Source organism: Sycon ciliatum, chromosome 9 (genome assembly GCF_964019385.1).
Source record: "Sycon ciliatum chromosome 9, ocSycCili1.1, whole genome shotgun sequence".
NCBI classification, from domain to species: domain Eukaryota; kingdom Metazoa; phylum Porifera; class Calcarea; order Leucosolenida; family Sycettidae; genus Sycon; species Sycon ciliatum.
The window spans coordinates 23,562,340-23,586,882 of NC_088651.1; the positions used below are offsets into that span (position 1 = coordinate 23,562,340).

Genomic DNA, 24,543 nt, shown 5'->3' on the forward strand with positions numbered 1-24,543 from the left:
TGAGAGCATGCTCATATCTGGTTCCCAGGCTCTCCGCGAGTTGAGGAAAGGCGCGCAGGGAATCCTGGCGTGGGTCAACGCTACTGACGACGATGAGGAGGACAGCAAGCCATCTGCCGCCAGACAACACCCAGATCATCAAGAGCAGCTGGCTAGCCTTCTGCGGCGGTACTCGGACATCTTTCCAGATGACCTGCCGACCGAGCTTCCGCCAGAGAGGGATGTCGACCATGAGATTGTGACTGAGGAGGGTGCCGTTCCTCCATCACGGGCTGCCTACCGTCTCCCCAAACCCGAGATGGACGAATTGCAAGCCCAGCTCACGGAACTCCTCCGCAAGGGCTTTATCGAACCCAGCAAGTCATCATACGGTGCCCCAGTCTTTTTCGTTAAAAAGTCTGATGGCTCATTGCGCATGGTTTGTGATTGGCGGAATTTGAACAGGATCACCATCAAAAACAAAGCTTGCCTCCCAAACATTGATGACCTGTTTGATACCATTCAAGGTAGCTCATACTTCAGTAAGCTGGATTTACGCTCAGGATACAATCAGCTTAGGATCCGCCAGAAAGATGTACCTAAGACGGCTATCAATACTCCCTTCGGTCATTTCCAGTTCCGGGTCATGGGCTTTGGATTAACTAACGCCCCTGCCACGTTTCAGTCACTGATGAACAGTATTCTCCAGCCGTACTTACGGCGGTGTGTGGTAGTGTTTCTGGATGATATTCTTATCTTCAGCAAATCCTGGCAAGATCATCTTGAACATATCCAGACAGTTCTTGAGACGCTCCGGAAAAATAGGCTATTCTGTAAGCAGTCGAAATGTGAGTTTGGTGTCAAGGATGTTCTGTTTCTAGGGCATCGCATCGACGGTGAATGTATCGCTCCAGATCCAAAGAAGCTTAAAGCAGTGAGGGAATGGCAGCCACCGACGACAGTTACGGGGGTGAGACAGTTCCTTGGTTTTGCGAACTACTTTAGAAGATTTATTGAGCACGACTCTACTATATCGCGGCCATTAGAGGAGATCACTGGCAACCATGCCAGGTTCGAATGGAGTGGCCCCCGTCAGCATGCATTCGAATTCCTGAGACAGGCCTTGTTGAGTGCACCGCTGTTGAAACTAGCAAGCGTGCAGAAGCAGGCGTCCTTCTCCAACAGGGGGAAAGCGATAGTACTTGGCATCCTGTGGCATATGCCAGTCGTAAGCTGTCACAAGCGGAGCGAAATTACACTGCTGCAGAACGCGAAACCCTGGTGGTGGTGTTTGCACTGCGATCCTGGAGAATTTATCTATTCTAGCATTTTGAAGTGTTCAGTGACAGCATGGCCGTAGTCTACTTGAGCACAAAAGCCAATCTCACTAAGCGCGAAGCTAGATGGGTTGAATTTCTTGCAGACTATGACTTCACAGTTAATCACAAACCCGGCAAGGAAAATATGGCTGATGCGTTATCCCGCCGCCCTGATCTGCGCGGGTCAGCAATTGGCAATGTAGTTGAGGAAAAGAATTGCCCACCCATCCTACCAGCACCCCATTTGAATACGATTGAGTTTGCTTTGGAACTGAGTGATAGTGTTGCTGAGATGATTTCGGAAGCATATCAGAATGACGAGCAGCTTTCCCCAATAATTCAGCGGCTGCGCGGCGATTCCTCTGATAATCTACACGAGCGGTACTATTGGGATGAAGAGTCCAGGTACCTATACCTCCGTGCAGCCCCAAACAATCGCTTGTGTGTACCCAAGTGTGCAGTAAGGCTTCAGCTCCTGCAGGAGTACCACGAGTGTGTTACGGCAGGCCATCAGGGACGGGATCGTACATATGTCCGGCTTCGTCAATTCTTCTATTGGCCCAAGATGGGCCTTGGCGTGAAGAAATTTGTTAAATCTTGCGGCATATGTCAGCGCACTAAGGGTTGGTTGCCTAGATCCGGTTTGCTGCAATCGTTCCCAGTACCAGACACCCCCTGGAAAGATATTTCCATGGACTTTATCGTTGGCTTACCCCAGACCCCTCAGGGCTTTGATGCAATTTATACATTTGTTGACCGGCTTACAAAATGTGTCCATTTAGTCCCCACGACTTCCAAAATTGACGCTAAGGGTTCTGCTGATTTGTATCTCCAGAATGTGTTTAGATTACACGGTTTGAGTTCCACTATTGTTTGTGATCGGAACCCAAGATTTACTTCTGAATTTTTCGGGAATTGTTTCATCAATTAGGTACCACCTTGTCGTTTAGTACTGCCAATCACCCACAGACCGATGGGCAGACTGAGAGAATGAATAGAGTAATTGAGGATGTGCTTAGAGCGTTTGATAACCACAAACAAGATAATTGGGACAAGCTTCTGCCTCTTTGCGAATTTGCAATTAACAGTTCATATCAGTCTTCCACTTCTAGCACGCCGTTTTATCTAAATTATGGACTTAATTCCAAGTCCCCACCAGATTTCCTGGCACGGAGGGGAGGAGGGAGTGCCCCAGACTGGATCCAGGATCGGGCGGATGCCGTCAAGTTGGCAAAGGACGCAATGATTGCCGCTCAGGCTAGACAAGCTCAGTATGCAGACAGGGGAAGGGTGCCCAGCAACCTGAAGGTTGGCGACATGGTGCTGGTTTACAAGGATTTCCTAACAACCGCAGAAGCCCGGGATCAGCCTTCACAGAAGCTACGCCCTAAGTGGTTCGGGCCCTACCCAATCATCAAGAAGATCGGACCCAACGCCTATCAGCTGGATCTACCCAGCGCTATTCGGTGCCACCCTGTCTTCAATGTCACTGCTCTGCGCCGGTATGAGCAGAATACTATTCCCGGCAGGCGGCAGCCACCCCCGCCACCGTTCATTGACTTGCACGGTCAGACCAGATACACGGTGGAGAAGATTCTTGACGATCGCCAGCGAAGGCATCAGACTCAGTACCTTGTCAAGTGGCAAGGGTATCCAGACGACGAAGCCACCTGGGAGCCAGAAGGGAACTTGCTGGACGAGGCCGGTAGGCCGATAGTTGCTCTGAGGCGCTACAGGGCGTCCAGGGCATGTTAGTGACACTATGGTTACCGCGAAATGTTACTCGCTCAAATTCAATAGCACGTATACCGAATTCCCACTTGATCCTTGTTGTGTTAAGCAATCCATTCCCCTCCTGTTTTAAATTTTCCCCATTTCCGCTATCTTCACTCGCCTGACTGTCCTTGGTTACCTTGCACGGTGCTTCAATTAGATGAGCGTTGTTGGGTTGACACGGTTTCATTTGATTATTCCCTTTCCACATATTCCTCGACTCCCTGGAGGCACCTGTGCCTCGCTTAGGAGGGAGGGATGGTGTAACAGTTCCCTGTTAGCGCTAACCTTATCTGCCCTCTAGCTCTGTATCTTGCACCATTCTCTATCCTGTCAGCACTCGCGTTATCACCTTAGGGCACGAAGTGCCCTATATCAGTTGTGTTGCCTTGAGCAAGCATTGTCTTTTCCAAGAATACCTTCAAACGGTTACACTTTGTCTATCGGAAAGGCAGATGATTTTCTGGAAGGGATCCTGGATTTTTCCAATAGAGAGGCAGACCACAATTTTACCAAGGAGACAACATCCACGCCCGGGTATGCGATAACAGCCCAGTATGGTGATGGGTGAGTGCATAGACGGAATGCCCCAGGGACCAAGGTTCTGCGGAATTCTTTGATTTGTTCCTGCCTTTGAGCTCTACTGAACTGTAAACGCACAGCCAAATACACATTCCTTTGCTAATCTCTGCTGAATGGCCGATTACGACAAGGTTTATTAGGTAGTGTCTGAAGTGATACTGGAATACATGGCAAACCGATATGCTGATCATCAGCATACTAGTGAATGGGAAAAGAAATTTGCTCCCAACAATGCATGAGCGTCATCTGAATGCACATGCGTGTACACTATTGCTTGATGAAATCCAATCGCATCTCTTAAAAGTTTGCGCCTTGCACCATTTCGCAGCCCAGTGAGCGCAGGTCTAAGGCTGCTTAACGCCCGGCGCGATTCTGCTCGAAAAGGTGGCAGATTATGCTCGAAGAGCAGTGAAATTGGCAGAACCATGCAAACCTTATGGCGGGCAATTCCTCGAATTCTGCTCCATTTCTTTATGCACATACCAAACATGCATGAAACTTACCAGAAAAGTGCCGAATTCTGCCAATTTTCTGGCGGCAGAATCCTCCGGACCCTGGTGTGAACGCATGCTTTGGTTTGTCGTGATTTTAGCTAATATTGACTTAGTGTTGGTTCAATATAGAAATTAAAAAACCCATAAAATACCTCGGCTTCACCTTGGTCCTTTACTCGACTTTTATTTCCTATATTGACCTAGTACTCAGGTAATGATAGATACATACAGGCACTGCTGATGTGCAGAAACTTGGAAGACGCCCACTGTGCCCTGACGGTGTATGTGAAGGCGGTCATAATGCCCGAACTGCTTTGTGGCTCCTGCTGCCTTTCAGCCGGAATGCGAGAGGGCCAACTGAAACGACTGCAAACCGCGCAAGGACAGAGCCATTCTCTGTATCGGTGGCAACCCGCCCCGCCCCGGACAGCCATGCAGCCGCTGCTCACTGCTAACTCCCTGTACCGTGTCAGCGACCTACACAGCAATATTGATCACCATCTGGCGGTGTATCTACGCCCGCACCGGCCCTGTGCTCGCCCAGCTTCTGACCAGAATATGCTCTAGCGGATGCTCGCAGAAATCCATGCTGGAGAAAACAGCCACTTAATTATATTCTTCACCAAAAGACCAAGAGTAGATAATCGTCATGAAAAAAGGACTCAAATCATTGTCATGATGTGGACTGGGAGCTTTGTGGAAGTACAAGACAATACTATGCAAGAGGAATACCAACTTCACAAACAAACGATTTTGGGAGATGTCCTATAGTGGCAGCCTCATTGGGCATCTGCGCTTGTTCCTCGGATGCCATTTTATGCTCATTCACAAAAAGGATCTGATGATTATGCCAAAAATTATGCCTTCAACTATGCCTTCAGTAGCAAGTGTGTATATCAGCCTCATTGGTCATCTGCGCTTGTTTTTTCGGATGTCATTTTATGCTCCTTCTCAAAAAGGCCCTGATCATGCCAAAAATTATGCCGGCATAATCCGCTTACCCCTAGCCTGTACTATGCTCTTCCATAGCAACTTCTAGGCTAAACTTCTGCCATCAGTTTATTGAGTCGTCATCCCGTTTGAACGTGCGAAGTAAAATAAAAACCAACAGCAACAACAACAACAACTCCGCAGAGGGCACATACACGTACACGAGCCCTCGCAGACAGTTTCCGCTTCACGTGTTTTCAATTTCCAGCGTGAGATCTCATGGCCAAAATGGCGCTCCTCGCGTTGCAACGTTGGAAAATGAAAAAAACGGGAAGCGTAAACTCCCTAATGTCCACCCGCACTAGTAGTAGCGAAACGAAAGTACACATCTATCAGGGCATGCACACAGTCCCGATCAATCGCGCGCGATGGTGGCCTACTATGCAGTTGTTGTTGGACTTACCTGAAGCCGAGTAGCGACTTACGTTCGGTAGTTTTACCTTTGAAAGCCAAGAAGTACACGACTACTTCGTACTAGTAGTTGAGCGTCTCGCAACAGCAGGAGCAGCGGCAGAAAAAGCAACCTGCAAAAAGAAAACCAACACCACCCTTTAGACGTGTTGTATATTTTACTTCTCAATGATCGAACCAGCAGAGATACAAGGAAGCGAATGAATGTGCCAAGAAGTACGACAGGACCCAAGCACACAATACTAGATACTGTAGAACGGGTAATTTTAGCGACTATTAATTTTAGCGTTTTCCCATTGTCAACCGGCTAGAGATAGTTTATTTTAGCGATTTGCGGAGATTTTACTCACGGATCACCAGTACAGTGCACTACTAATGTCTCAACGGATAAGCGACTTGAAACTTTAGCGAAAATGAGTCGATCGCTAAATTCGCTAAATTCGCTAGGGTTTTACGTCGCTAAAATTGTCCGTTCTACAGTATTGGGATACGGGATAGGTGCTTTCTGGCCTGAGATGGGCAATGAGAAACAGAGCTGACAGGGGCAAAGAGAGAGAAAGAGAGAGGGACAGAGAGAGACGATAAACCGTACTGGCAATATCATTATATGGTCGCAGTGAGGCCATGAAGCGTTACATTGGCACATGTTTACCACACGCAGGGCGTTACATGCAAAGTCGCACAGGAGCCGTTACACAGGTTTATATTGCCGCAGTCCTTTTTTTTGCCACGCGGTACACGTGCTTTCACAGTTTTCAGCCTTTGCAGTGCAAACTGCAATGAAAAGATCGCCGCACCCCGCCGGACGCGCGTTACGAACGCAACGAAAATCTGTCGCACTAGCCTGGTCGCGCGTTACGCCGCACCCCCTGCGTTACACGGCAATATATATTGCCAGTACGGTAGATACAGGAAAACACGTTGAAAAGAAGGCAGGTAGACAAACATGTGACTGGAGACGTTGACTTACTCAGGAACGCAACTATTCAATCTCTGGTGGGAAGCAAGATGTGTGAAAGCAGACGTTAGGAAATCCACCTCTGACAGCAACACAGTCACTGATACTACGAAACTATTAAGGGACTAGGCAAAGCTAGGCTTTTTATACATTGGCACGGGATGCACGGCCAGCTCGTGAGGCTAGTCAACGTGGATATCGGGTCAGGCAGCTCGCGGAATCACCTGATGGGCAGAAGGATACACAAAAGACGTGTTTTTAACCCAACTATCCAGCTACCTTGAGCGCTGATGACGTCTATAGACGTCATTGAAAATGCCCCCCATGCGCGGATGACGTCTATAGACGTCATGGGATATATAGCGATTTCTGGCACTCTCTGGTGTGTAAAAGCATTTTTAGTCAGTTGGATCATGATCCTGCCTCTTGTACGATAGGTTGTTGGTACGAATCCCGAATGGAAACACTACGGGTCTTTTTTTCTTCTCTTTTCAGCGATGTTTCAGCTAGGCCTTGACGGATTATGCTAGCATAATTTTTCGCATAATTCCTACCAAAATCGAATAATCGCATAATTCAAGGCTAATTGCATACGAATCGCATAAATTGGAATAATCCGCCTTTTCGCATCACATTCCATACAAAATTGGTTCTACAAGTACAAGTAGATGCACCAGGAAGTCGGAGGTTTACGACTCCCTTGATAATATGCCCAGTCAACTACAATCAGTGACGTTCGTAGCTACATGTAGGTCGGACTGTGCGTTTACCCCATTGAACTTTTGCTACTGCAGTACAACGCCCTCTAGAAAAAATTCCCCTGTTATTTTGCACAAGCTGTGCAGTGATAGACGCGCACAATCTGTGCAGTGATAGGCGCGCACAAGCTGTGCAGTGATAGGCGCGCACAAGCTGTGCGGTGATAGGCGCGCACAAGCTGTGCAGTGATAGGCGCGCACAACCTGTGCAGTGATCAAGGTGATAGGCGCGCACAATCTGTCCAGTGCAGTGATAGGCTTGCACAAGCTGTACAGTGCAATGATAGGCACGCACAAGCTGTGCAGTGATAGACGCGCACAAGATGTGCAGTGATAGGCGCGCACAAGCTGTGCACTGCAGTGATAGGCGCGCACAAGCTGTGCAGTGATAGAGGCGCACAAGCTGTGCAGTGATAGGCGCGCACAAGCTGTGCACTGCAGTGATAGGCGCGCACAAGCTGTGCAGTACAGTAATAGGCGTGCACAAGGTGTGCAGTGCAGTGATAGGCACGCACAAGCTGTGCAGTGATAGGCGCGCACAAGCTGTGTAGTGATAGGCGTGCGCAAGCTGTGCAGCGCAGTGATAGGCACGCACAAGCTGTGCAGTGATAGGCGCGCACAAGTTGTGCAGTGCAGTGATAGGTACGCACAAGCTGTGCAGTGATAGGCGGGCACATAGGTGTGCAGTGATAGGAAGGCAGAAGAAGGTGTAATGGTTACACCATCCCCCTCCTCTCGATTGTGCAAAACACAATAGAATGAAATACTTAAGAACACAAGTGGAACAATGTTTCTTCCGGACTCGTCCGTCAGTAAATTCTCTGGCTCCCAGGTTGTCTCATCATAACCCTTCAACTTAACCACAACTCAGGTGTGCCTTTGCATACTCGGCGATCCAAAATTTCCTCCACAATGTACCCTGTGTTGCCGTCGAAATCAGTTGTAGGCGGCTTGCGGCGACCAGGAATTGCGTTCACTTCCTATGGTTTCAGCGCGGTCACATTGAACACAGGGTGGCAGCGTAAGGTTGTCGGCAGGTTTAGGCGATATGCATTGTCATTACCTGACTGGGTGAGATGAGACCCATTAGCTGACTGGGTGACTCCGTGACTGGGTGACTCTGGTTGACTGGGTGACTCCGTGAAAGGGTGACTGGGTAACTGGGTGACTTTGTAGCTGGGTAACTGGGTAGCTGTGTAACTGGTTTGAGCAAGCATCCTTTGTTCCGGCGGTCATGTAAGCCAGTGGCGGAATGGGTCCAGCGTCAACAGCACTGTATAAACGCATTCCTCTTCTGTTGGCTGAGAATAGGGGTGAGCACTACTCACATGTTATGGCATTTGTTAGATGCAGGATTTCCTTCAGTCTTCTGAAATCCTGTATCATGTGCATTCGCGGTTGTAGGCGTATAAATTTTAGTCTGAAATTTGCACCCTCCTGCGGAGCCCACGCTGCTTTGGCAGTGGGGAGGCTCGCTTGCCGACGTAATCGTCGGAGACCATCGTGAACAATGGACTGACTAATTATTCACTTGTCCTGTCTTTCTAAATAACATGTTATTGCACATGTGCTTGGTTTAGTTTTTCGGCCTTTTTCGTGCTTTGGAAACAAAACTGGGTAACTGGGTGACTGGGTAACTGGGTAACTGGGTAACTGGGTAACTGGGTGACTGGGTAACTAGGTGACTGGCTAACTGGGTGACTGGGTAACTGGGTAACGGGGTAACAGGGTGACTCATGGCGTCGAGTACGGGAACTAACAGCCACGCAGGTTAGAGCTGACTGTATGGTCGCCGACAAGGTTTTCGAATGGTCACGAAGTATCTGTTCTCGGACATCGCCGTATCGCCGTTGGTGAACAGCAGCGCTCTTGAGTGCTTGGCCAACTCAGGAATCTGAAGGCTTGGACCGTAAACCTTAGCAAGCGCATCTCTTAGTGACGGCCAGTCAGGAAAGGTTTCAGCTTCCAGGGAAGAGATGAGCCAAAGGCGAGCGTTGCCTACAAGGAAACCAGCGGCATAGTTCACTTTTCTATCCGAACTGCCTAATTCCAGGGACTTGAGAGCCAATTCGATAGTGAAAGACCACTCCCTGAACCAGTTTGCCTCGCTACCGAACACTTGAGGCTCCTTCGTACAAGGCCGACTTCTCGACGTAGGCCGATTATGGTTGATCGCGGCTCCGATACCCTTCCAAGGAGTCACAGGTGATATTGTTAGCTTTGGACGTTGGCTAATAGCCTATTACCTCGCAGCAGCTGCCGAATAGCGGCGAAAACCAGTAAACTGAGTAACAGGAACGACAAGACAGCAGGCGTCAGAAGGAAGATAATCATCGAAAACCATCCTCTTGCTGTCAATGTAAACGTCTCACTTAGTCAGCTGAGGAGTAATCGTCTCTTTATTAGTAAAGAAGCAGTTTTAAACAGTGAGTAGAATAACAGGTGCCAACGTTAGCCGTGAACAGTAAGTGCTAGAAGTTGCACAAGGTTTGCAACTGATAGGCGCGCACAAGCTCTGCAGTGATAGGCACGTACATAGGTGTGCAGTGATAGGAAGGCAGAAGAAGGTGTAGCGGTAACAGAACCAGCTCACAACTTTAGCAAAAGAACTCTATTAGAAAACTCTGACTCCAAGTCGCACTTGCTTGAAGCCTTCCAATGACCTCATAAGCACTATAACCCGTTGACCCTCACGGTGATACCGTTTAGTTTATAACACTTGGATGCGAAGAACTCAATCAGCAGGTGCGAAAGAAGGTGAAGACAAAGCCTGTGACTTAAAAGTGTGAACCCTAACGAAACTCATAGCTACATGTACATGTACCACGAAGCAAGAGTGCGTGTCAGTGACATTTGCGAACTCCTGAACAATAAAAGTTATGACCTTTAGAAACGTTATGATAGTGATCTATGTTCTGAAGGACCGTATTAAAACCGGGTCAGGGCAGGCAATGACCCATTTCCTGAAGCAGGGGATGGCAACGTTTGCAAAAAGTAAAAACTGGCACCAGCAAATGGAATTGTCGATCAACTCAATCAAATCCCTCTATCTGCTATGTCACGCGGTGGCCGGTGCTAGGGACCGGCGGATAATGCTCGAAAAGGTGGCAGATTCTGCTCGGAAAGCAGTGAAATTGGCAGAACCTTACCAACCTTATGGCGGGCAATTCCTCAAATTCTGCTCCATTTCTTTATCCACGTACCAAACATGCATGAAACTTACCAGAAAATTTACCGAATTCTGCCTATTTTTCTGCCGACATTATCCGCCGGTGCCTAGCCGGCGCCCGGCACGCAAAAATGCTTCGATCACACAAATCGAGATTTGTTCACTATTTTTTTGCAATTTTCCAGAACTTTGCTGCTAGTTAAATTCGAGTCACTCAGGGAAGGAAGTACTTGTTGTTTGGAGTGACAAGGGTTGCCATCGACAATTTATTATCAAAAAGGTACTGCGCTGTTTGGCATACTGACCGTCTGGAGCTGTGCCTGGTGTTGTAGCTGGAGGAGGCGCTTTCCGTTGTCGGTTATGAAATTGGCTATGTTGCAACGTGGTGCCGCGACAATTTTCAAATTTATTTATTCTCAGAAAACGTCGAGAGCGTTTCACAAGACATATCTTGAGCATGTATTTCACGCCCGTTTCCTTGGTGACACGCTGAACGCAGTGTTGTACCTAGTGTGGTGGAGGCCTAACAATCCGTCCCTGACTAAGTTGCTTATGAAGTTATGTGGCGCCCTGAGCACAGCCCTTGACGACCTAGAAGTGGCACTAATGAGGCTGGACGTGAACAATACACATTATGTACAGATAGAGGGATGTACTCGAAACTGGTCGAGGGCGTTAGCTTTGCGTTTACGTCGGATTACACCTAGCGCGTCTGTAGATGTCACTATACTACACACTCCAGGAACAAAATTTCTTCCTAAATACGATGATAACTGAAGTAGTATTGCCTTTTCCACCCGGCCCCTGTCACATAACAACTCAAACAACTTGGTATAGTTTCTGACTTCTCATGCAAACGGAAAGAGAGCAGGAGGAGAAAGACGAAAAAAAGACTTGATAAAAAGCGAACGGAAAAAGACACGAAGAAACAACAAAGAACAAGAAGTAATATAGAGCCTTATAATGTAGACGACCGATCAAGGAGCAATACGTACAGAACACATGACCAAGAACAAGACAACCAGACCACGAACAAATCACACGTGATTCTCACTACCAGTTCAAAATAGCACTGTACATGTACAGCATTCACTTGACAGTCAATCTAACACAAGACGGACGCAGATTCTCACGCTCGGACAACGCGTACTGTTGCATGCACCACACACCATAAACGTCACACATCACGCCATACCCAAACGTAGACATGGAAGAGATGACATCAGACACTGGACTCCACGATACAACAACCAAATACAAGCCTTTCGGCACATGCCCCTACAAAAAGCGCTACTCGAGCGTAGTGAGCACATTGTCCACTGATCGACGACCATGTTTGCTGACATAGGTTTGCGGAAGGCATTCGACAAAAGAAATCTCTGACCGGAAACAGGCCATCCTACTGGAAAAGAGCCATTCACTTCCGCTTGTCTGACAGGACGTCGAAAACTCATGTCAGGAACGAGGGCTGCATGAGTAGTAAGTGCGGGGCAGGTTCTGGCACACTTTTTGACCTTTGACCTTTGGGCCAAATAAAGCACACTGTGTCGGTCGTGCTGGGTCTGGCCCCGGGACCCCCAGAGTTTGACTTTTGACCCCTGGCATGCCATAAATGTCATCCTTAAGGTTCTTTTCGCCATAAGTGGCGAACGTGACTTGTGCACGTTCGGTGCATTCGCACCGGGGAGTAGTAAAATACGTACTATTCCCTGATTTGCACATCGTAGATGTGCATTGCATGCAGTGAATGACATATTGCGCATGCGTGCATACGCACGCGGAGCGTGTGACCTTCAGTGGTCCTATGCGTGTGGAAAAGACGCAGTGCAACACAAGGTGTACTAGTACACGTGTCATTATACTACTCCATGATTCGCACTTCGTAGATGTGCAGCAAACAAGTTCACGTTCCGTGCATTCGTTTTATTTGCACATCGTAGATGTGCACTGATTGACAAGTTGCCCATGCAGAGCATACCTAATCGGCTTTTCGATCGAGAATGTTCAAATTCGGCCATATTATGAGCTCCAAGATCAGAATTCGGCTCAACATAGTACTTGAAGTCACCGCTCCCATTACGTCAAGTACATTTACATACACCCTGTTGAAGCACTGAAGCATCGGTTTTCGGGGAATTCAACATGCGAATTTTTGAAAATTCGGCGAAAAGATGGGTAATTTCTTCAAAACCACTGTTTTCGGCGAATTTTTCGCCCGGCCGATTAGGGAAATGCCTACTGTCCATGCAGGTCCATTAGATGCAAATTTCTATTTTGATCAGGATACAGTTAGAATCAACCGGCTACGCCCGGAGTATCATGCATTAAAACAATTATTGAAGGGGTGTCACAGTGAAGCAGTGTTGCTACGCACCACAAATCCCCTCTGCACTGCATCGAATCTATACTGGAGAATCCAGAGTGACCAGCAAAGAGTCACAACCCGCGGGTATCCAGTCACACTAAGGCATATCCACCATTCCCCACATATTCACTGTAACAAAACACAATACTGTTTACTATAATGCACTTTTATTTAAATGGACTTGGATGAGTCTGTAGAAGAGAACACAATGCACGCACACGCACGCATGCGCGGGCACACACACACACACACACACACACACATCTAGGTTATAGTGCTATACACGTATCTAGGGTTTAGGAAGCACGAGAATATGTCGAAGCACCCACGCATACCCCTTCATGCAGTGTACTTCAGTAGCCCAACACATTACGACTGCTCAGGACCATCACAAAACACATTACGACCGCTCAGGACCATCACAAAACACTACACACTGTTACTACACTGCATACACAGTTACTACACTACGCCTGTTACAAGTACTTACAAATAATTTTGAAAACAAATGGCACATCCCGAAGAGGGCAGCTAGCTCCAGACCTTCATACATACATCATCATCATCTGTAAAACCAAGCATGAGCGCACACAAACACTATTAGTGTCACGAATACGGAAGCAGGGTAAGACAAGAGGATACGAAACAAGTAGGTATCGCTATAACGAGGGGGATAAGTATACATGTAGACAGAGCAGTGCTTACTTACAGGGTCCGGATACGCTCCATGGCGTCCCGGTAGTCGGACTGCAACAGCAGCCCGACTTGCCGGCCCTCCCAGTAACGGGTTCGATGGGCCGCACCCGCCAGGTGTGCGGCCACGGCCTGGCCTCCCACCAGCCTTTCTCCACTGTAAAAACGAAAGAAACCGCAGAAAGCACAGTGTCATAGAGCTCTTTTGTTGGGGGAGAGAGCTAGGAGCACTGCACACTTACCATTTGTCACAATATATTATAAGAAAGAGGCGGCGCTTGACGCACCGCCTCAGGTGCTGAAACAAGGGTATAACTCCTGTCAGTTCCACACCGCAGTGGCAAGTGAACGCCATACTGTAAATGTAATGATACTGAAGTGAAGGTGTGAACCGCAAAGCAAGGCCTTTACCTTCTTCCTGTCGAATTCGCTCCCCAGCTGCATACCGACATCATCCGCTAAAATCCAATCATACCAAGTAATGCAAAGGTCATCAGTTGACCTTTTGGACTTTTCAACTCTTATCCAAAACCACCAAGAGGAAAAAAACCCAGGATAATAATAATAATCTTTATTTCAGGATTACCCAAAGGCTAACGCCTATCTGGGGATGAAGAAGACGTCAGTTGTAGAAGCGTTTGTGGAGGAGTTGTTACATTATTCTCAGTAAATAGATATGGCTGATACATTCGGTGTAGACGTGGACGACCGGTCGTGGTCTCTCACCACGGGTCCTTTACTAATAGAAAGGCGGACGCCAATAAGAACTGTTGTGGAGTTGGCAGATCAAAACGCGCAGCAAGAAATTTGGCACGTCGATGGTAGACTCCATCGGGAGGACGGACCAGCTCTTGTTGATAGTAGGGGAGTGTCCGCCTGGTGCTATGGAGGCCGCCTTCATCGCGTTAATGAACCTGCTTGGATAGGACGGGGTAGCATCGAGTACTACCTCAACGGCGTCTAGAGCCGGTGGTCCTGCAGTTATTGTGACGCCACATGCTGTATTCTACGGTGGTTACACCACGGAAGGCTCCACAGGGAGAATGCGCCAGCGGTGATACGCAGGGAAGGTAACAATCGTGTACGGGAGTGGTACCGATACAACCTTCGGCATAGGGAAGATGGACCTGCTTTCATCTCTCAGGAGGAGGAGGGTGTCTATCAGTGGTACCTCAACGGGGTGTATTACGATGACCACCATCAAGACCAGGCAATACACCCCATGGAGCTGCAGTACATCAATGTAGTGCCTACTAAGGTAGACTCGTCAGCAATAAGTCATGAGTCCATTTGTGTGATTTGTCAGGATACCCTGGACCGTCCTCTATCCAAGTTGGAGTGCGGTCATGAATTTCACTTCCACTGCATCAAGGAGTGGATCAGTTCTGCCCCCAGCCCTACTTGCCTAACCTGCCGCTACTCCATGACTGCTGAGGACTTGGTTGAGTTCTTGTAGTAATACATGACACAGCTGCATGTAGGCGACTACGAATGACCAGTCATGTGCTACAGACGGACACGGACACGCCACCCTTAGTAGCCATGAGCGGCTCGTTGGACAAGGGCAACAAAGCACCCCGTGGGCGGCCAAGGTTGACACTAGCCACAAGTCTGCTCGCTCAGTTGAATAAGCTGGGTGTGCCCATGAAGACCATGGAAGACCTTTCCAGGTGCCGGCAACAAGCAGAGGACAAGACAGACTGGAAGAAACTGTGCAGCTCGACACTCGAGGACAAATCAGTATCAGCAGCTACTACACCTTGCTGATGATGCTCACAAGACAGAAGTGGGAAAAACACTGAATTTCTTTATTTAGTGCTCAACTACGCGAAATGTGTTATTATTATTATACATGTTCAACTGTACTCAGTCTGGCTGACTGCCATTCTCTACCACACATTACCGGACACTGTTGTGGTTGTCGTCGTTATCGTCGTCGTCATTGTTGATGTTGTTGTCGTCGTTATCGTCGTTGTTGTTGATTTTGTTGGTGGCTGTTGCTGTCGGTTGTTGTCGGTTGTTGTCGTTTGCTGTTGGTTGTTGTTGGTTGTTGTTGATGTTGTTGTCGGTTGGTGTCGTCGTTATCGTCGTCGTTGTTGATGTTGTTATTAGTTGTTGCTGTCGGTTGTTGGTTGTTATTGGTTGTTGCTGTCGGTTGTTGGTTGTTATTGTTGATTGCTGTGGGTTGTTGTTGGCTGTTGGATGTTGTTGTCGGCTGTTGTCGGTTGTTGTTGGTTATTGTTGGTTGTTGTTGGTTGTTGTTGGGCGTTGTTGGTTGTTGTCGGTTGTTGTCAGGTGTTGTTGGTTGTTGTTGGTTGTTGTTGTCGGTTGTTGTCGGTTGTTGGGTGTTGTTGTCGGTTGTTGGGTGTTGTTGTCGATTGTTGGGTGTTGTTGTCGGTTGTTGGGTGTTGTTGTTGGTTGGTGTTGGTTGGTGTTGGTTGTTGTTGGTTGTTGTCAGTTGTTGTCCGTTGTTGTTGGTTGTTGTTGGTTGTTGTTGGCTGTTGTTGGTTGTTGTTGTTGTTGTTTGTTGTTGTCGGTTGTTTGTTGTTGTTGTGTGTTGTTGTTGGTTGTAGTTGGTTGTTGTCAGTTGTTGTTGGTTGTTGGATGTTGTTGTCGGTTGTTGTCGGTTCTTGTTGGTTGTTGTTGGTTGTTGTTGGCTGTTGTTGGTTGTTGTTGGTTGTTGTTGGTTGTTGTTGGTTGTTGTTGTCGGTTGTTGGTTGTTGTCGTTTGTTGTTGTTGTTGTTGGTTGTAGTTGGTTGTTGTTAGTTGTTGTTGGTTGTTGGATGTTGTTGTCGGTTGTTGTCGGTTGTTGTCGGTTGTTGTCGGTTGTTGTTGGTTGTTGTTGGCTGGTGTTGGCTGTTTTTGGTTGTTGTTGGTTGTTGTCGGTTGTTGTCGGTTGTTGTGTTTTAATCGTTATTATGTTCATTATCCAGGAGGATGTTGCTATGATCCAGTACCATTTTTTCGCATATATGAGACAAGTTTGTGTAACGTTAGTGTGACGTGGGGTATGCTGATTGGATGTGAGGTGGTGAGAGTATGCTGATTGGCCGATAACAATTAGTGGAAGGGATAAAGTAATGCGCTGCTTGTGCAGCGTAACCAAACACATGGTCTGTGGGAAACACCCTAGTAAAATAAATAAAATAATAATAACATGAATTGCCACCGGCACTTGAGAGACTCGAGCCCCGCCACCTTGTTCAAATCGGACTTGGTAGCTTCATACTGGAACTTAATCTTCTTCTTTTTGAGGTATGACCGTACAAAACGCGCTTGGATTTTTTCATTTTATTTTTTTATTTTTTATTTTTTTTGTTTTTTATTTTTTTCATTGCAACTTTTTTAGCAGATAGCAACTTTTTTTAGCAGACTCGTGAAACAACGGTGAATCTGGAACGAATAAATGGTCCATGTCAAAGGCATGACGAGTCTCGAAGTCTTCACATTCACGATGGAACCTTGTCATGATTGACGCATTCCTTGATGGTGCGCACATGAAATCACCCTGGCTCATCTTTTCCAACTCCATTCTTTTCACATCCTGCAACCCATACCCTACTAGTATCAGTGGGGATGCTAGAATCAGAAGAGGCAAGGCAGCACTCTTCCGTGGATGTATTACTCGACACAACACCACCCATACTTGTTTTCTAGAAGTTTTGACTATAATGATATATTGCAGCAGGAAGTAGTAAACAGTCAAATAGGATAGGATAAGAATGAATGATCAACTGTCTGATAAAGAATGCAGTTCATTAAAGACTTATTGGAAGGTCTCTACCAGCTGATCGTCATGTTGGACGGCGACACTGCATAATGATATGAAGCTCTCAGTTAGCTGTTTCAGTTCCGTGGTAGAAAGTGTCATGTGTGCGTCCAGAGAACGATGAAAACATCTAGGGTCCACGTTGATGCAGACGATTGGAGCAACAGCAAGACGTACCTTCAACGCTTGCTCGTCAATGTCGAGGGAGACTGCCCCGGGGTAGATGAAAACATCTTGTTCCACATCCAGTTCGAACCAGCTGGTCGGGACTAGCTTGCTTTCGCCGTTGATGTACACCCGACATTGACCGTAGGACGAACGTGATGGGTAGAAGTTGGTCTTGATCTTCTCCACACGTCCTCTTCGGAGAGTGTCACGGAGCGATGGACAAGTCTTGATCAAGTTCGTAATGATGAACTCAGTGGACTCATTCAGTTCGATGTAAACCTGTCCTTGAGAATCTTTGCGAGCTGTTGCCGTACTACCACAGGCTGGTAGAGCTCCTGAAGGGAAGTACATCTTATAACCAGGCTTGTAGAAGGATCTACCTGATGACTTGTAGGACAGTTGCATGTCCTCCTGAAACCCATCTACCACAATCTCTTTGTGGAGCTTGGTAGGAGCAGGTGACACATAGCGACGCTTAGCCGGTACTGCCTTCGAAGAGAGCACAACTTGAGGAGGGTCAGCAGGAAGAGCGGAATTCTTCCTCACCCGCCGCTCGTATAGGTTATCCATCTTCCAGGAAGCGAAGGGAGAACAACTCATCAGCACTGTATTCGATGAACGAATGACTCGACTACAGGACAACCACCCGTATTTATACAAGGCAGAGACGGAGGCGGGTTGAAGTGATAAAATATGTGTCAGCTAGGTCAACCAATCACCATCAAGCCCGCCAAAAACATTTGACCACTCAGCATTGAGCCCACCAAAAACATTTGACCAACCAGCATCAAACCCGCCAAAAGCATTTTGCACAATCAGCGGCATGCCCACCAAAATCATATCTCATCTTAAAGATTCCTTACATGATACCGCCACTTTAGTGAACTGATACAGTATGGAAATAAGATCAGAGTCAAACGTGTGCAAGTTCTGAATCACGTGATCAAGTGAATAGGTTTCCCAACAATAGGCATCAATCAATGATACCATAAGAGATGTATCAGATGGAGATAAAATCAGCAAATTCGTACGCAACGTGGACAGTTGAGAAGAAGACACCATCCTGGTCGACTCCATGAGACGCAGTACATATAGGAGTGGAAAATGCTGAGGAAGAGGTTTCATGATTCGACTGAACCTCAACCATGATACATTGCTACGAGGTAAGTAGGAACGCAGTTTACGTAGTACATCCACATTCGTATCGTATACTATGCAGGATAATGCTATAGCATAGTTTATACTCTTGTACAAACAGGATTTTTTCATCGCAAGTATCTGCTCCCGAAGAGTGTGTACGCAAAGCTGATCGGATAAGAGTTCAGTTTTCGAAAGAAAATGCAAAAGATGACGATCCACACCGCTTAACCGCTCATGTACCGCGTAAGGCTTAGAGGACCTCATACCCTCGTAGAGGACCTCATACCCTCTCCGACGTGTCGGAGAGGGTATGAGGTCCTCTACCCCAATGGTTGTACCTGATAATTACCCTGGATAGGATTGGTTATATAAAGTAGATATCATGCTGGATATAGTGTCATAATGAGGATGTTGGTGAGGAGTAAAGATGGATTCTGAATTTAAGATCTTACCTGCTTATGTACGTGAAAGGAGACTTCATGAGAAGGATGAAGATGAAGAAGAAGAAGAAGAAGAAGAAGAAGAAGAAGAAGAGCAATACGGGGAGGAAAAACAGTGTCAACATCTTGATCATGTTTTACATGAAGGAAGATACGTGTGTTCTTCGTGTGGACTTGTCATGGCGGTGATTTACTTCACTGAAGATGATGTGCATAGGAGATGTAGTTTGATGAAGAAGCACGACCGACACAGTGTGCTTTATTTGGCCCAAAGGTCAAAGGTCAAAAAGTGTGCCAGAACCTGCCCCGCACTTACTACTTGCATGCCTATTTGTCGCACCATGCTTTCTCCTTGCGGATCTCCTCCTCTTCGTCGGAAGAGAAGTCGTTCACGATGTTGAATTTCTTCCGGAGCTCCTCGGTAGTCTTGCCTTTGATCATATTAGCAACAGTCTTGCAAGCGGCATCCAAAAGTCCCTACAGTGGACAGAAAAAAGAGAGTGAGGGAAAGGGAGAGAGAGAGAGAGAGAGAGATAGAAGAAGAGAGAGAGAGAGAGAGAGAGAGAGAGGGACGGAGAAAGAGAGATTGAGAAGAAAGAGAGACGGATCGAGAGAGATAATGAGATTGAAAGTCGGAGAGATGAAACAGTAGAAGGATAGAAGAAGACAAAGAGTGAAAGTGGGAGAGACAGAGAGAAAGAGCATACCCTATCACAACCCTGATTTGAAAATAAAACTACAAGTCCATATCCATGGCAACAACACTCAGGCGGTTGCAGACAGAACCCAACAACACAATACAGTGTATCAAAGTACTCGCTGGACAAGAATCACCATTCAGCATACTAGTACTTCGAAGTATACGAAACGACATACAGCATCTACCAATTGTCTCACCTTTATGTCCAAGTAATTCGCCGCTTTGATGAGCTCAAAGAGGTTTTTTTGGTCTACTTTCAAAAATTCTTTATCCCAGCTGTCAATGTTAATCGTTCTACTTTCACTTTCATCTAGGGGATCTTCCCCTTCCACTGAATTTTCGTTCTGGTAGTGCGTGCACCATTCTATCACCTTTCGCAAAGTCGCGCCATTTACAGGGGGCAACGGCACAGGCTGATCATCATCGGCGATATCGCCCGTGTCCTGTAACATGGCCTTGAGTACCTTTGATTGGCAGGCGACCTTGACCTCCACGTCGAATACCTCGCCGTCGTTACTCACTAACTTCAGTATAGCTGCCATCTCCGATTAAAATCTGAAAATCGAACACTTTCTCTTAGACACTAGAACGGATCAAAGCTGTTTGGCTAACAAATAGGTCTGACTTTACACTGAAAGGACAAACGCCAGTTACAAAATCTGAACTGAAAAGGACATGAAACAAGTGAATGATGTCTAAAACGCACTGGTCTATATATCAGCAGGGATTGTTTCGAGATGGGGCGCGCGCAAGCTGTGCAGTGATAGGCGCGCACAAGCTGTGCAGAGCTAGAGGCGCGCACAAGCTGTGCAGAGCTAGAGGCGCACACAAGCTGTGCAGAGCTAGAGGCGCGCACAAGCTGTGCAGTGATATGTGCGCACAAGCTGTGCAGTGATAGGCGCACACAAGCTGTGAAGTGATAGGCGCTCACAACCTGTGCATGCAGTGATAGGCGTGCACAAGCTGTGCAGTGGTAGGCGCGCACAAGCTGTGCAGTGATAGGCGCGCACAAGCTGTGCGGTGATAGGCGCGCACAAGCTGTGCAGTGATAGGCGGGCACATAGGTGTGCAGTGATAGGAAGGCAGAAGAAGGTGTAATGGTTACACTATCTCCCTCCTTTTGATTGTGCAAAACACAATAGGATGAAATACTAGGGGGCAGCCTAGCCATAAATTTCATATGGCATTCAATTGACCGTAACTTTGGTGTTTCTCAATGGATTTGAGTGAAATTTTGACCACACACTCCTGCCACTGTGCTGGCTCTCAGGACATGATTTATAAGTTCTTGCGCCTCACTGACAGGCTTTCCAGGCCGGAAAAACTCAAATTTCCGGCATAGTGCCACGGTGTGCGAGCCACCCAGGAGCCAAACAAATGCATTTACAATGTTTTCACATTTTCGTGCTCATTCTGTTCGTGCGCGGGTCTCAAACCTAGAACAAGTCCAGAAGCAGCCATGGGTGATGGGGTATGGCCCCTCAACGAGGCCCTGGAATCTGTGACACCGGAACGAGTGGGCGTTCTCTCACACACTCCCACAGACCAAAGTCAATTTTTGAATTTTTTTAGGTTTAGCACGTGCTACGAGGTCGTACCTTTGATACAACATCCAGTGCTGGGACCTCCACAGCAAGCCATTTCCACAGCGCTGCACACCAAATCCAGGATGCCCTCAGAAACCGGTAAAGACTACCACTCACGTTTCACTACTGCCTAGTACTGAATCCTACCTGACTTCTTGACACGACTCAAACTTGCCAAAGTCACTAAATCCACGTCAACTACAATAATCAAGCCACATATCTGCAACGTCACGAGGGTGCTGGCAAAAGTCCTGCTGCACGTGGCTCAAAAACATGATTTTTTGGACTTAGAGCAAAATTCTGCACACTTTCCCGTGTTTCCATGATACGACAAGTTGCGCACGGTCTGCTCACATTCAAATACAGTGCTGCCAACTAATGACAGTATGCAACAAAAAAATCTTTCCTTGCAAGGGCACATTTTCGGCCATAACTCTTGAACGGCCGGTCAGATCGGGACACAATTTTCAGATAATTTGCAGCTATTCATGCTCTTTCCACTGACGTAGCACTCAATATGAATTGACAAATTCGATTTTTCAGCGAATTTTTGGGTAGTCTGCCACCTTAGCCCCATCCCTCACACAAACAAGTCAACAAAGAGGCATCTTTGGATTGAGGAGTGCTGGTTTCGAAACAACTGGTTTGAAGCTCAAAGTAGAGCTGGTGTTAGCTCAGAGCAGAGCTGGTGTTAGCTCAAAGTAGAGCTGCTGTTAGCTCAAAGTAGAGCTGCGGTTAGCTCAAAGTAGAGCTGCGATTAGCTCAAAGTAGAGCTGCTGTTAGCTCAAAGTAGAGCTGCTGTTAGCTCAAAGTAGAGCTGCTGTTAGCTCAAAGTAGAGCTGCTGTTAGCTCAAAGTAGAGCTGCTGTTAGCTCAAGGTAGAGCTGCTGTTAGCTCAAAGTAGAGCTGCTGTTAGCTCAAAGTAGAGCTGCGGTTAGCTCAAAGTAGAGCTGCTGTTAGCTCAAAGTAGAGCTGCTGTTAGCTCAAAGTAGAGCTGCGGTTAGCTCAAAGTAGAGCTGCTGTTAGCTCAAAGTAGAGCTGCTGTTAGCTCAAAGTAGAGCTGCTGTTAGCTCAAAGTAGAGCTGCTGTTAGCTCAACGTAGAGCTGCAATGCTAAATGGATGTAATATAGCGCAAGGCAGAGCCGCAGCAAATAGCTAGATAACACCAGTTGTGAGAGTGGACCCGGTTAGTGGGTACGATAATATTATGATGGTGTGAATAAGTTGGATAGGGAGGGATGGTGGGAAAAGAAACACTGCTGAAGCACGATCCGTTGTCTGGAAGAGCACAACAGGGCAAGCAAGATTTGTTTTTCTTTTCCGCAAAAATGGGCTGGTGCCATTTGTGATTACGCAGCAAAACAAAGCGCATGACGTCAGTCTTGAATGCAGTACAAAGCAATGCAGTGCAGTGTGTGCGCTAGTTCGGATTGTTGCTAACAAGTACTAGCACAGCTAGTACACCATTAGCCCCATCCCTCACACAAACAAGTCAACAAAGAGGCATCTTTGGATTGAGGAGTGCTGGTTTCGAAACAACTGGTTTGAAGCTCAAAGTAGAGCTGGTGTTAGCTCAGAGCAGAGCTGGTGTTAGCTCAAAGTAGAGCTGCTGTTAGCTCAAAGTAGAGCTGCGGTTAGCTCAAAGTAGAGCTGCGATTAGCTCAAAGTAGAGCTGCTGTTAGCTCAAAGTAGAGCTGCTGTTAGCTCAAAGTAGAGCTGCTGTTAGCTCAAAGTAGAGCTGCTGTTAGCTCAAAGTAGAGCTGCTGTTAGCTCAAGGTAGAGCTGCTGTTAGCTCAAAGTAGAGCTGCTGTTAGCTCAAAGTAGAGCTGCGGTTAGCTCAAAGTAGAGCTGCTGTTAGCTCAAAGTAGAGCTGCTGTTAGCTCAAAGTAGAGCTGCGGTTAGCTCAAAGTAGAGCTGCTGTTAGCTCAAAGTAGAGCTGCTGTTAGCTCAAAGTAGAGCTGCTGTTAGCTCAAAGTAGAGCTGCTGTTAGCTCAACGTAGAGCTGCAATGCTAAATGGATGTAATATAGCGCAAGGCAGAGCCGCAGCAAATAGCTAGATAACACCAGTTGTGAGAGTGGACCCATGAAACCAGCACTCCGTTAGCTAAGCACTATTGACGCACCGCAAGGGTCAATTAATGTCAGCACAGGCAAGCATTGCGCAGCTAGAGTTCAGTAGCTCATTACTCACCCGAGTTGGGGATCATGGCATCCATGGCACGGCAGCAAGCCGGGATGATAGCTGGCGGTATGCGCTTGTTGTAGTCTGGATGTAGCGTAGACACGCATCGCTCTTTCCACTGACCTGCCACTCGGAAGAAGGAGTCGGGGGCACTAGCCATAGCAGCAGTGGTGGCTGCACCAATGTGGACCGAATGCCCGGAGTAGTTCGACTGGGATGGTACACCGGCCGCAGAGACAAGAGACCATACTGTTACTGTGAATGACTGCCTGGTCAGCTGCTGTCTGTTCGAGAGTACGAACAAGAGTTGCTCCGGTCTCTCGCGACGAGTGACAGATGGGTAGCTAACAATGGCACGGACCGGGCAGTACGGCGGTACAGACGGGCCAATGTCACTAGTAACGCCTTTACCGAATGGGTCCGTCTTGGATGAAAGCAGGAAGAGTTGCAGGCGTCCGTCACCAGGGGAGCTAGTACAGCCCCGTGTGATGCCATTAGTGAATTCAGCGCACCGAAGAAATCCAAAGAAGCAGCATGACGGCTTGGCAGAGCAGCTTGTCATGGCCATTCAGGATACTACTTTTCCGGCGTGCATCCGTCAGGTGTCGTAGGATTGGCATAGTTATAGGAAGGCGAGGGGTGAGTGCAGCCGTACCATGGCATCGTTGGATGCCCTTCAACACCCTCTTCAGAAGCCACGCATCTACTAAGGGGCCAGCAAACCCATTCTCAAGGTGGGCTTTATGCACCGCACTCGCATACACAGATACAGTTCAGGGCACGCTAATCATAGTTCACGCATGAATGTGTGTCCAGGAACGATGACTCGGGCAGCAAAAGTGAGCTTCCCCAGGAGGGACTCGAGTTGACGCTGGCCGATGCTGCGCTCGCTGATAGTAGCCATGAGTGGCGCACGGATCTCGGACAGCTTGTCCTCTGGTAGCCGAGCTTCGTGGCGCTCGCAGTCTAGGACAATACCAAGGAAGGTCAATGATGGTGATGGCCCTTCGAGCTGGGATGGAGCAAAGAGTGCCGAGATATGTGAACGCCCGGAGGGGGATGGTGA

At 47.6% G+C, this 24,543-nt stretch overlaps 1 protein-coding gene and 1 long non-coding RNA gene across 2 annotated transcripts; both read right to left on the minus strand.

Annotated features, from left to right (window-relative positions):
• Positions 1–11,265: 11,265 nt before the first annotated feature.
• On the minus strand, positions 11,266–20,388 carry LOC135824753 (S-phase kinase-associated protein 1-like). The gene is made up of 3 exons (XM_065337460.1): positions 19,906–20,388; positions 19,328–19,485; positions 11,266–11,901 (listed from the first exon to the last, which is right to left on the minus strand). Exons 1-2 carry the CDS (start codon positions 20,248–20,250, stop codon positions 19,336–19,338), a joined length of 495 nt encoding a protein of 164 aa, XP_065193532.1. The 5' UTR covers positions 20,251–20,388; the 3' UTR covers positions 11,266–11,901; positions 19,328–19,335.
• On the minus strand, positions 12,869–13,854 carry LOC135825323 (uncharacterized). Its single transcript, XR_010555057.1, has 3 exons — positions 13,734–13,854; positions 13,508–13,648; positions 12,869–13,364 (listed from the first exon to the last, which is right to left on the minus strand). It is a non-coding gene; the product is annotated as an uncharacterized LOC135825323 (long non-coding RNA).
• Positions 20,389–24,543: the final 4,155 nt, after the last annotated feature.

Bases quoted from the DNA above. Each gene is read 5' to 3' on its own strand.
- LOC135824753 (XM_065337460.1), bottom strand. From the start codon at position 20,250: ATGGCAGCTATACTGAAGTTAGTGAGTAACGACGGCGAGGTATTCGAC. The intron at 19,486-19,905 runs GTGAGACAATTG...TGTCCACTGTAG, and splicing joins CGAATTACTTGGACATAAAG to GGACTTTTGGATGCCGCTTG.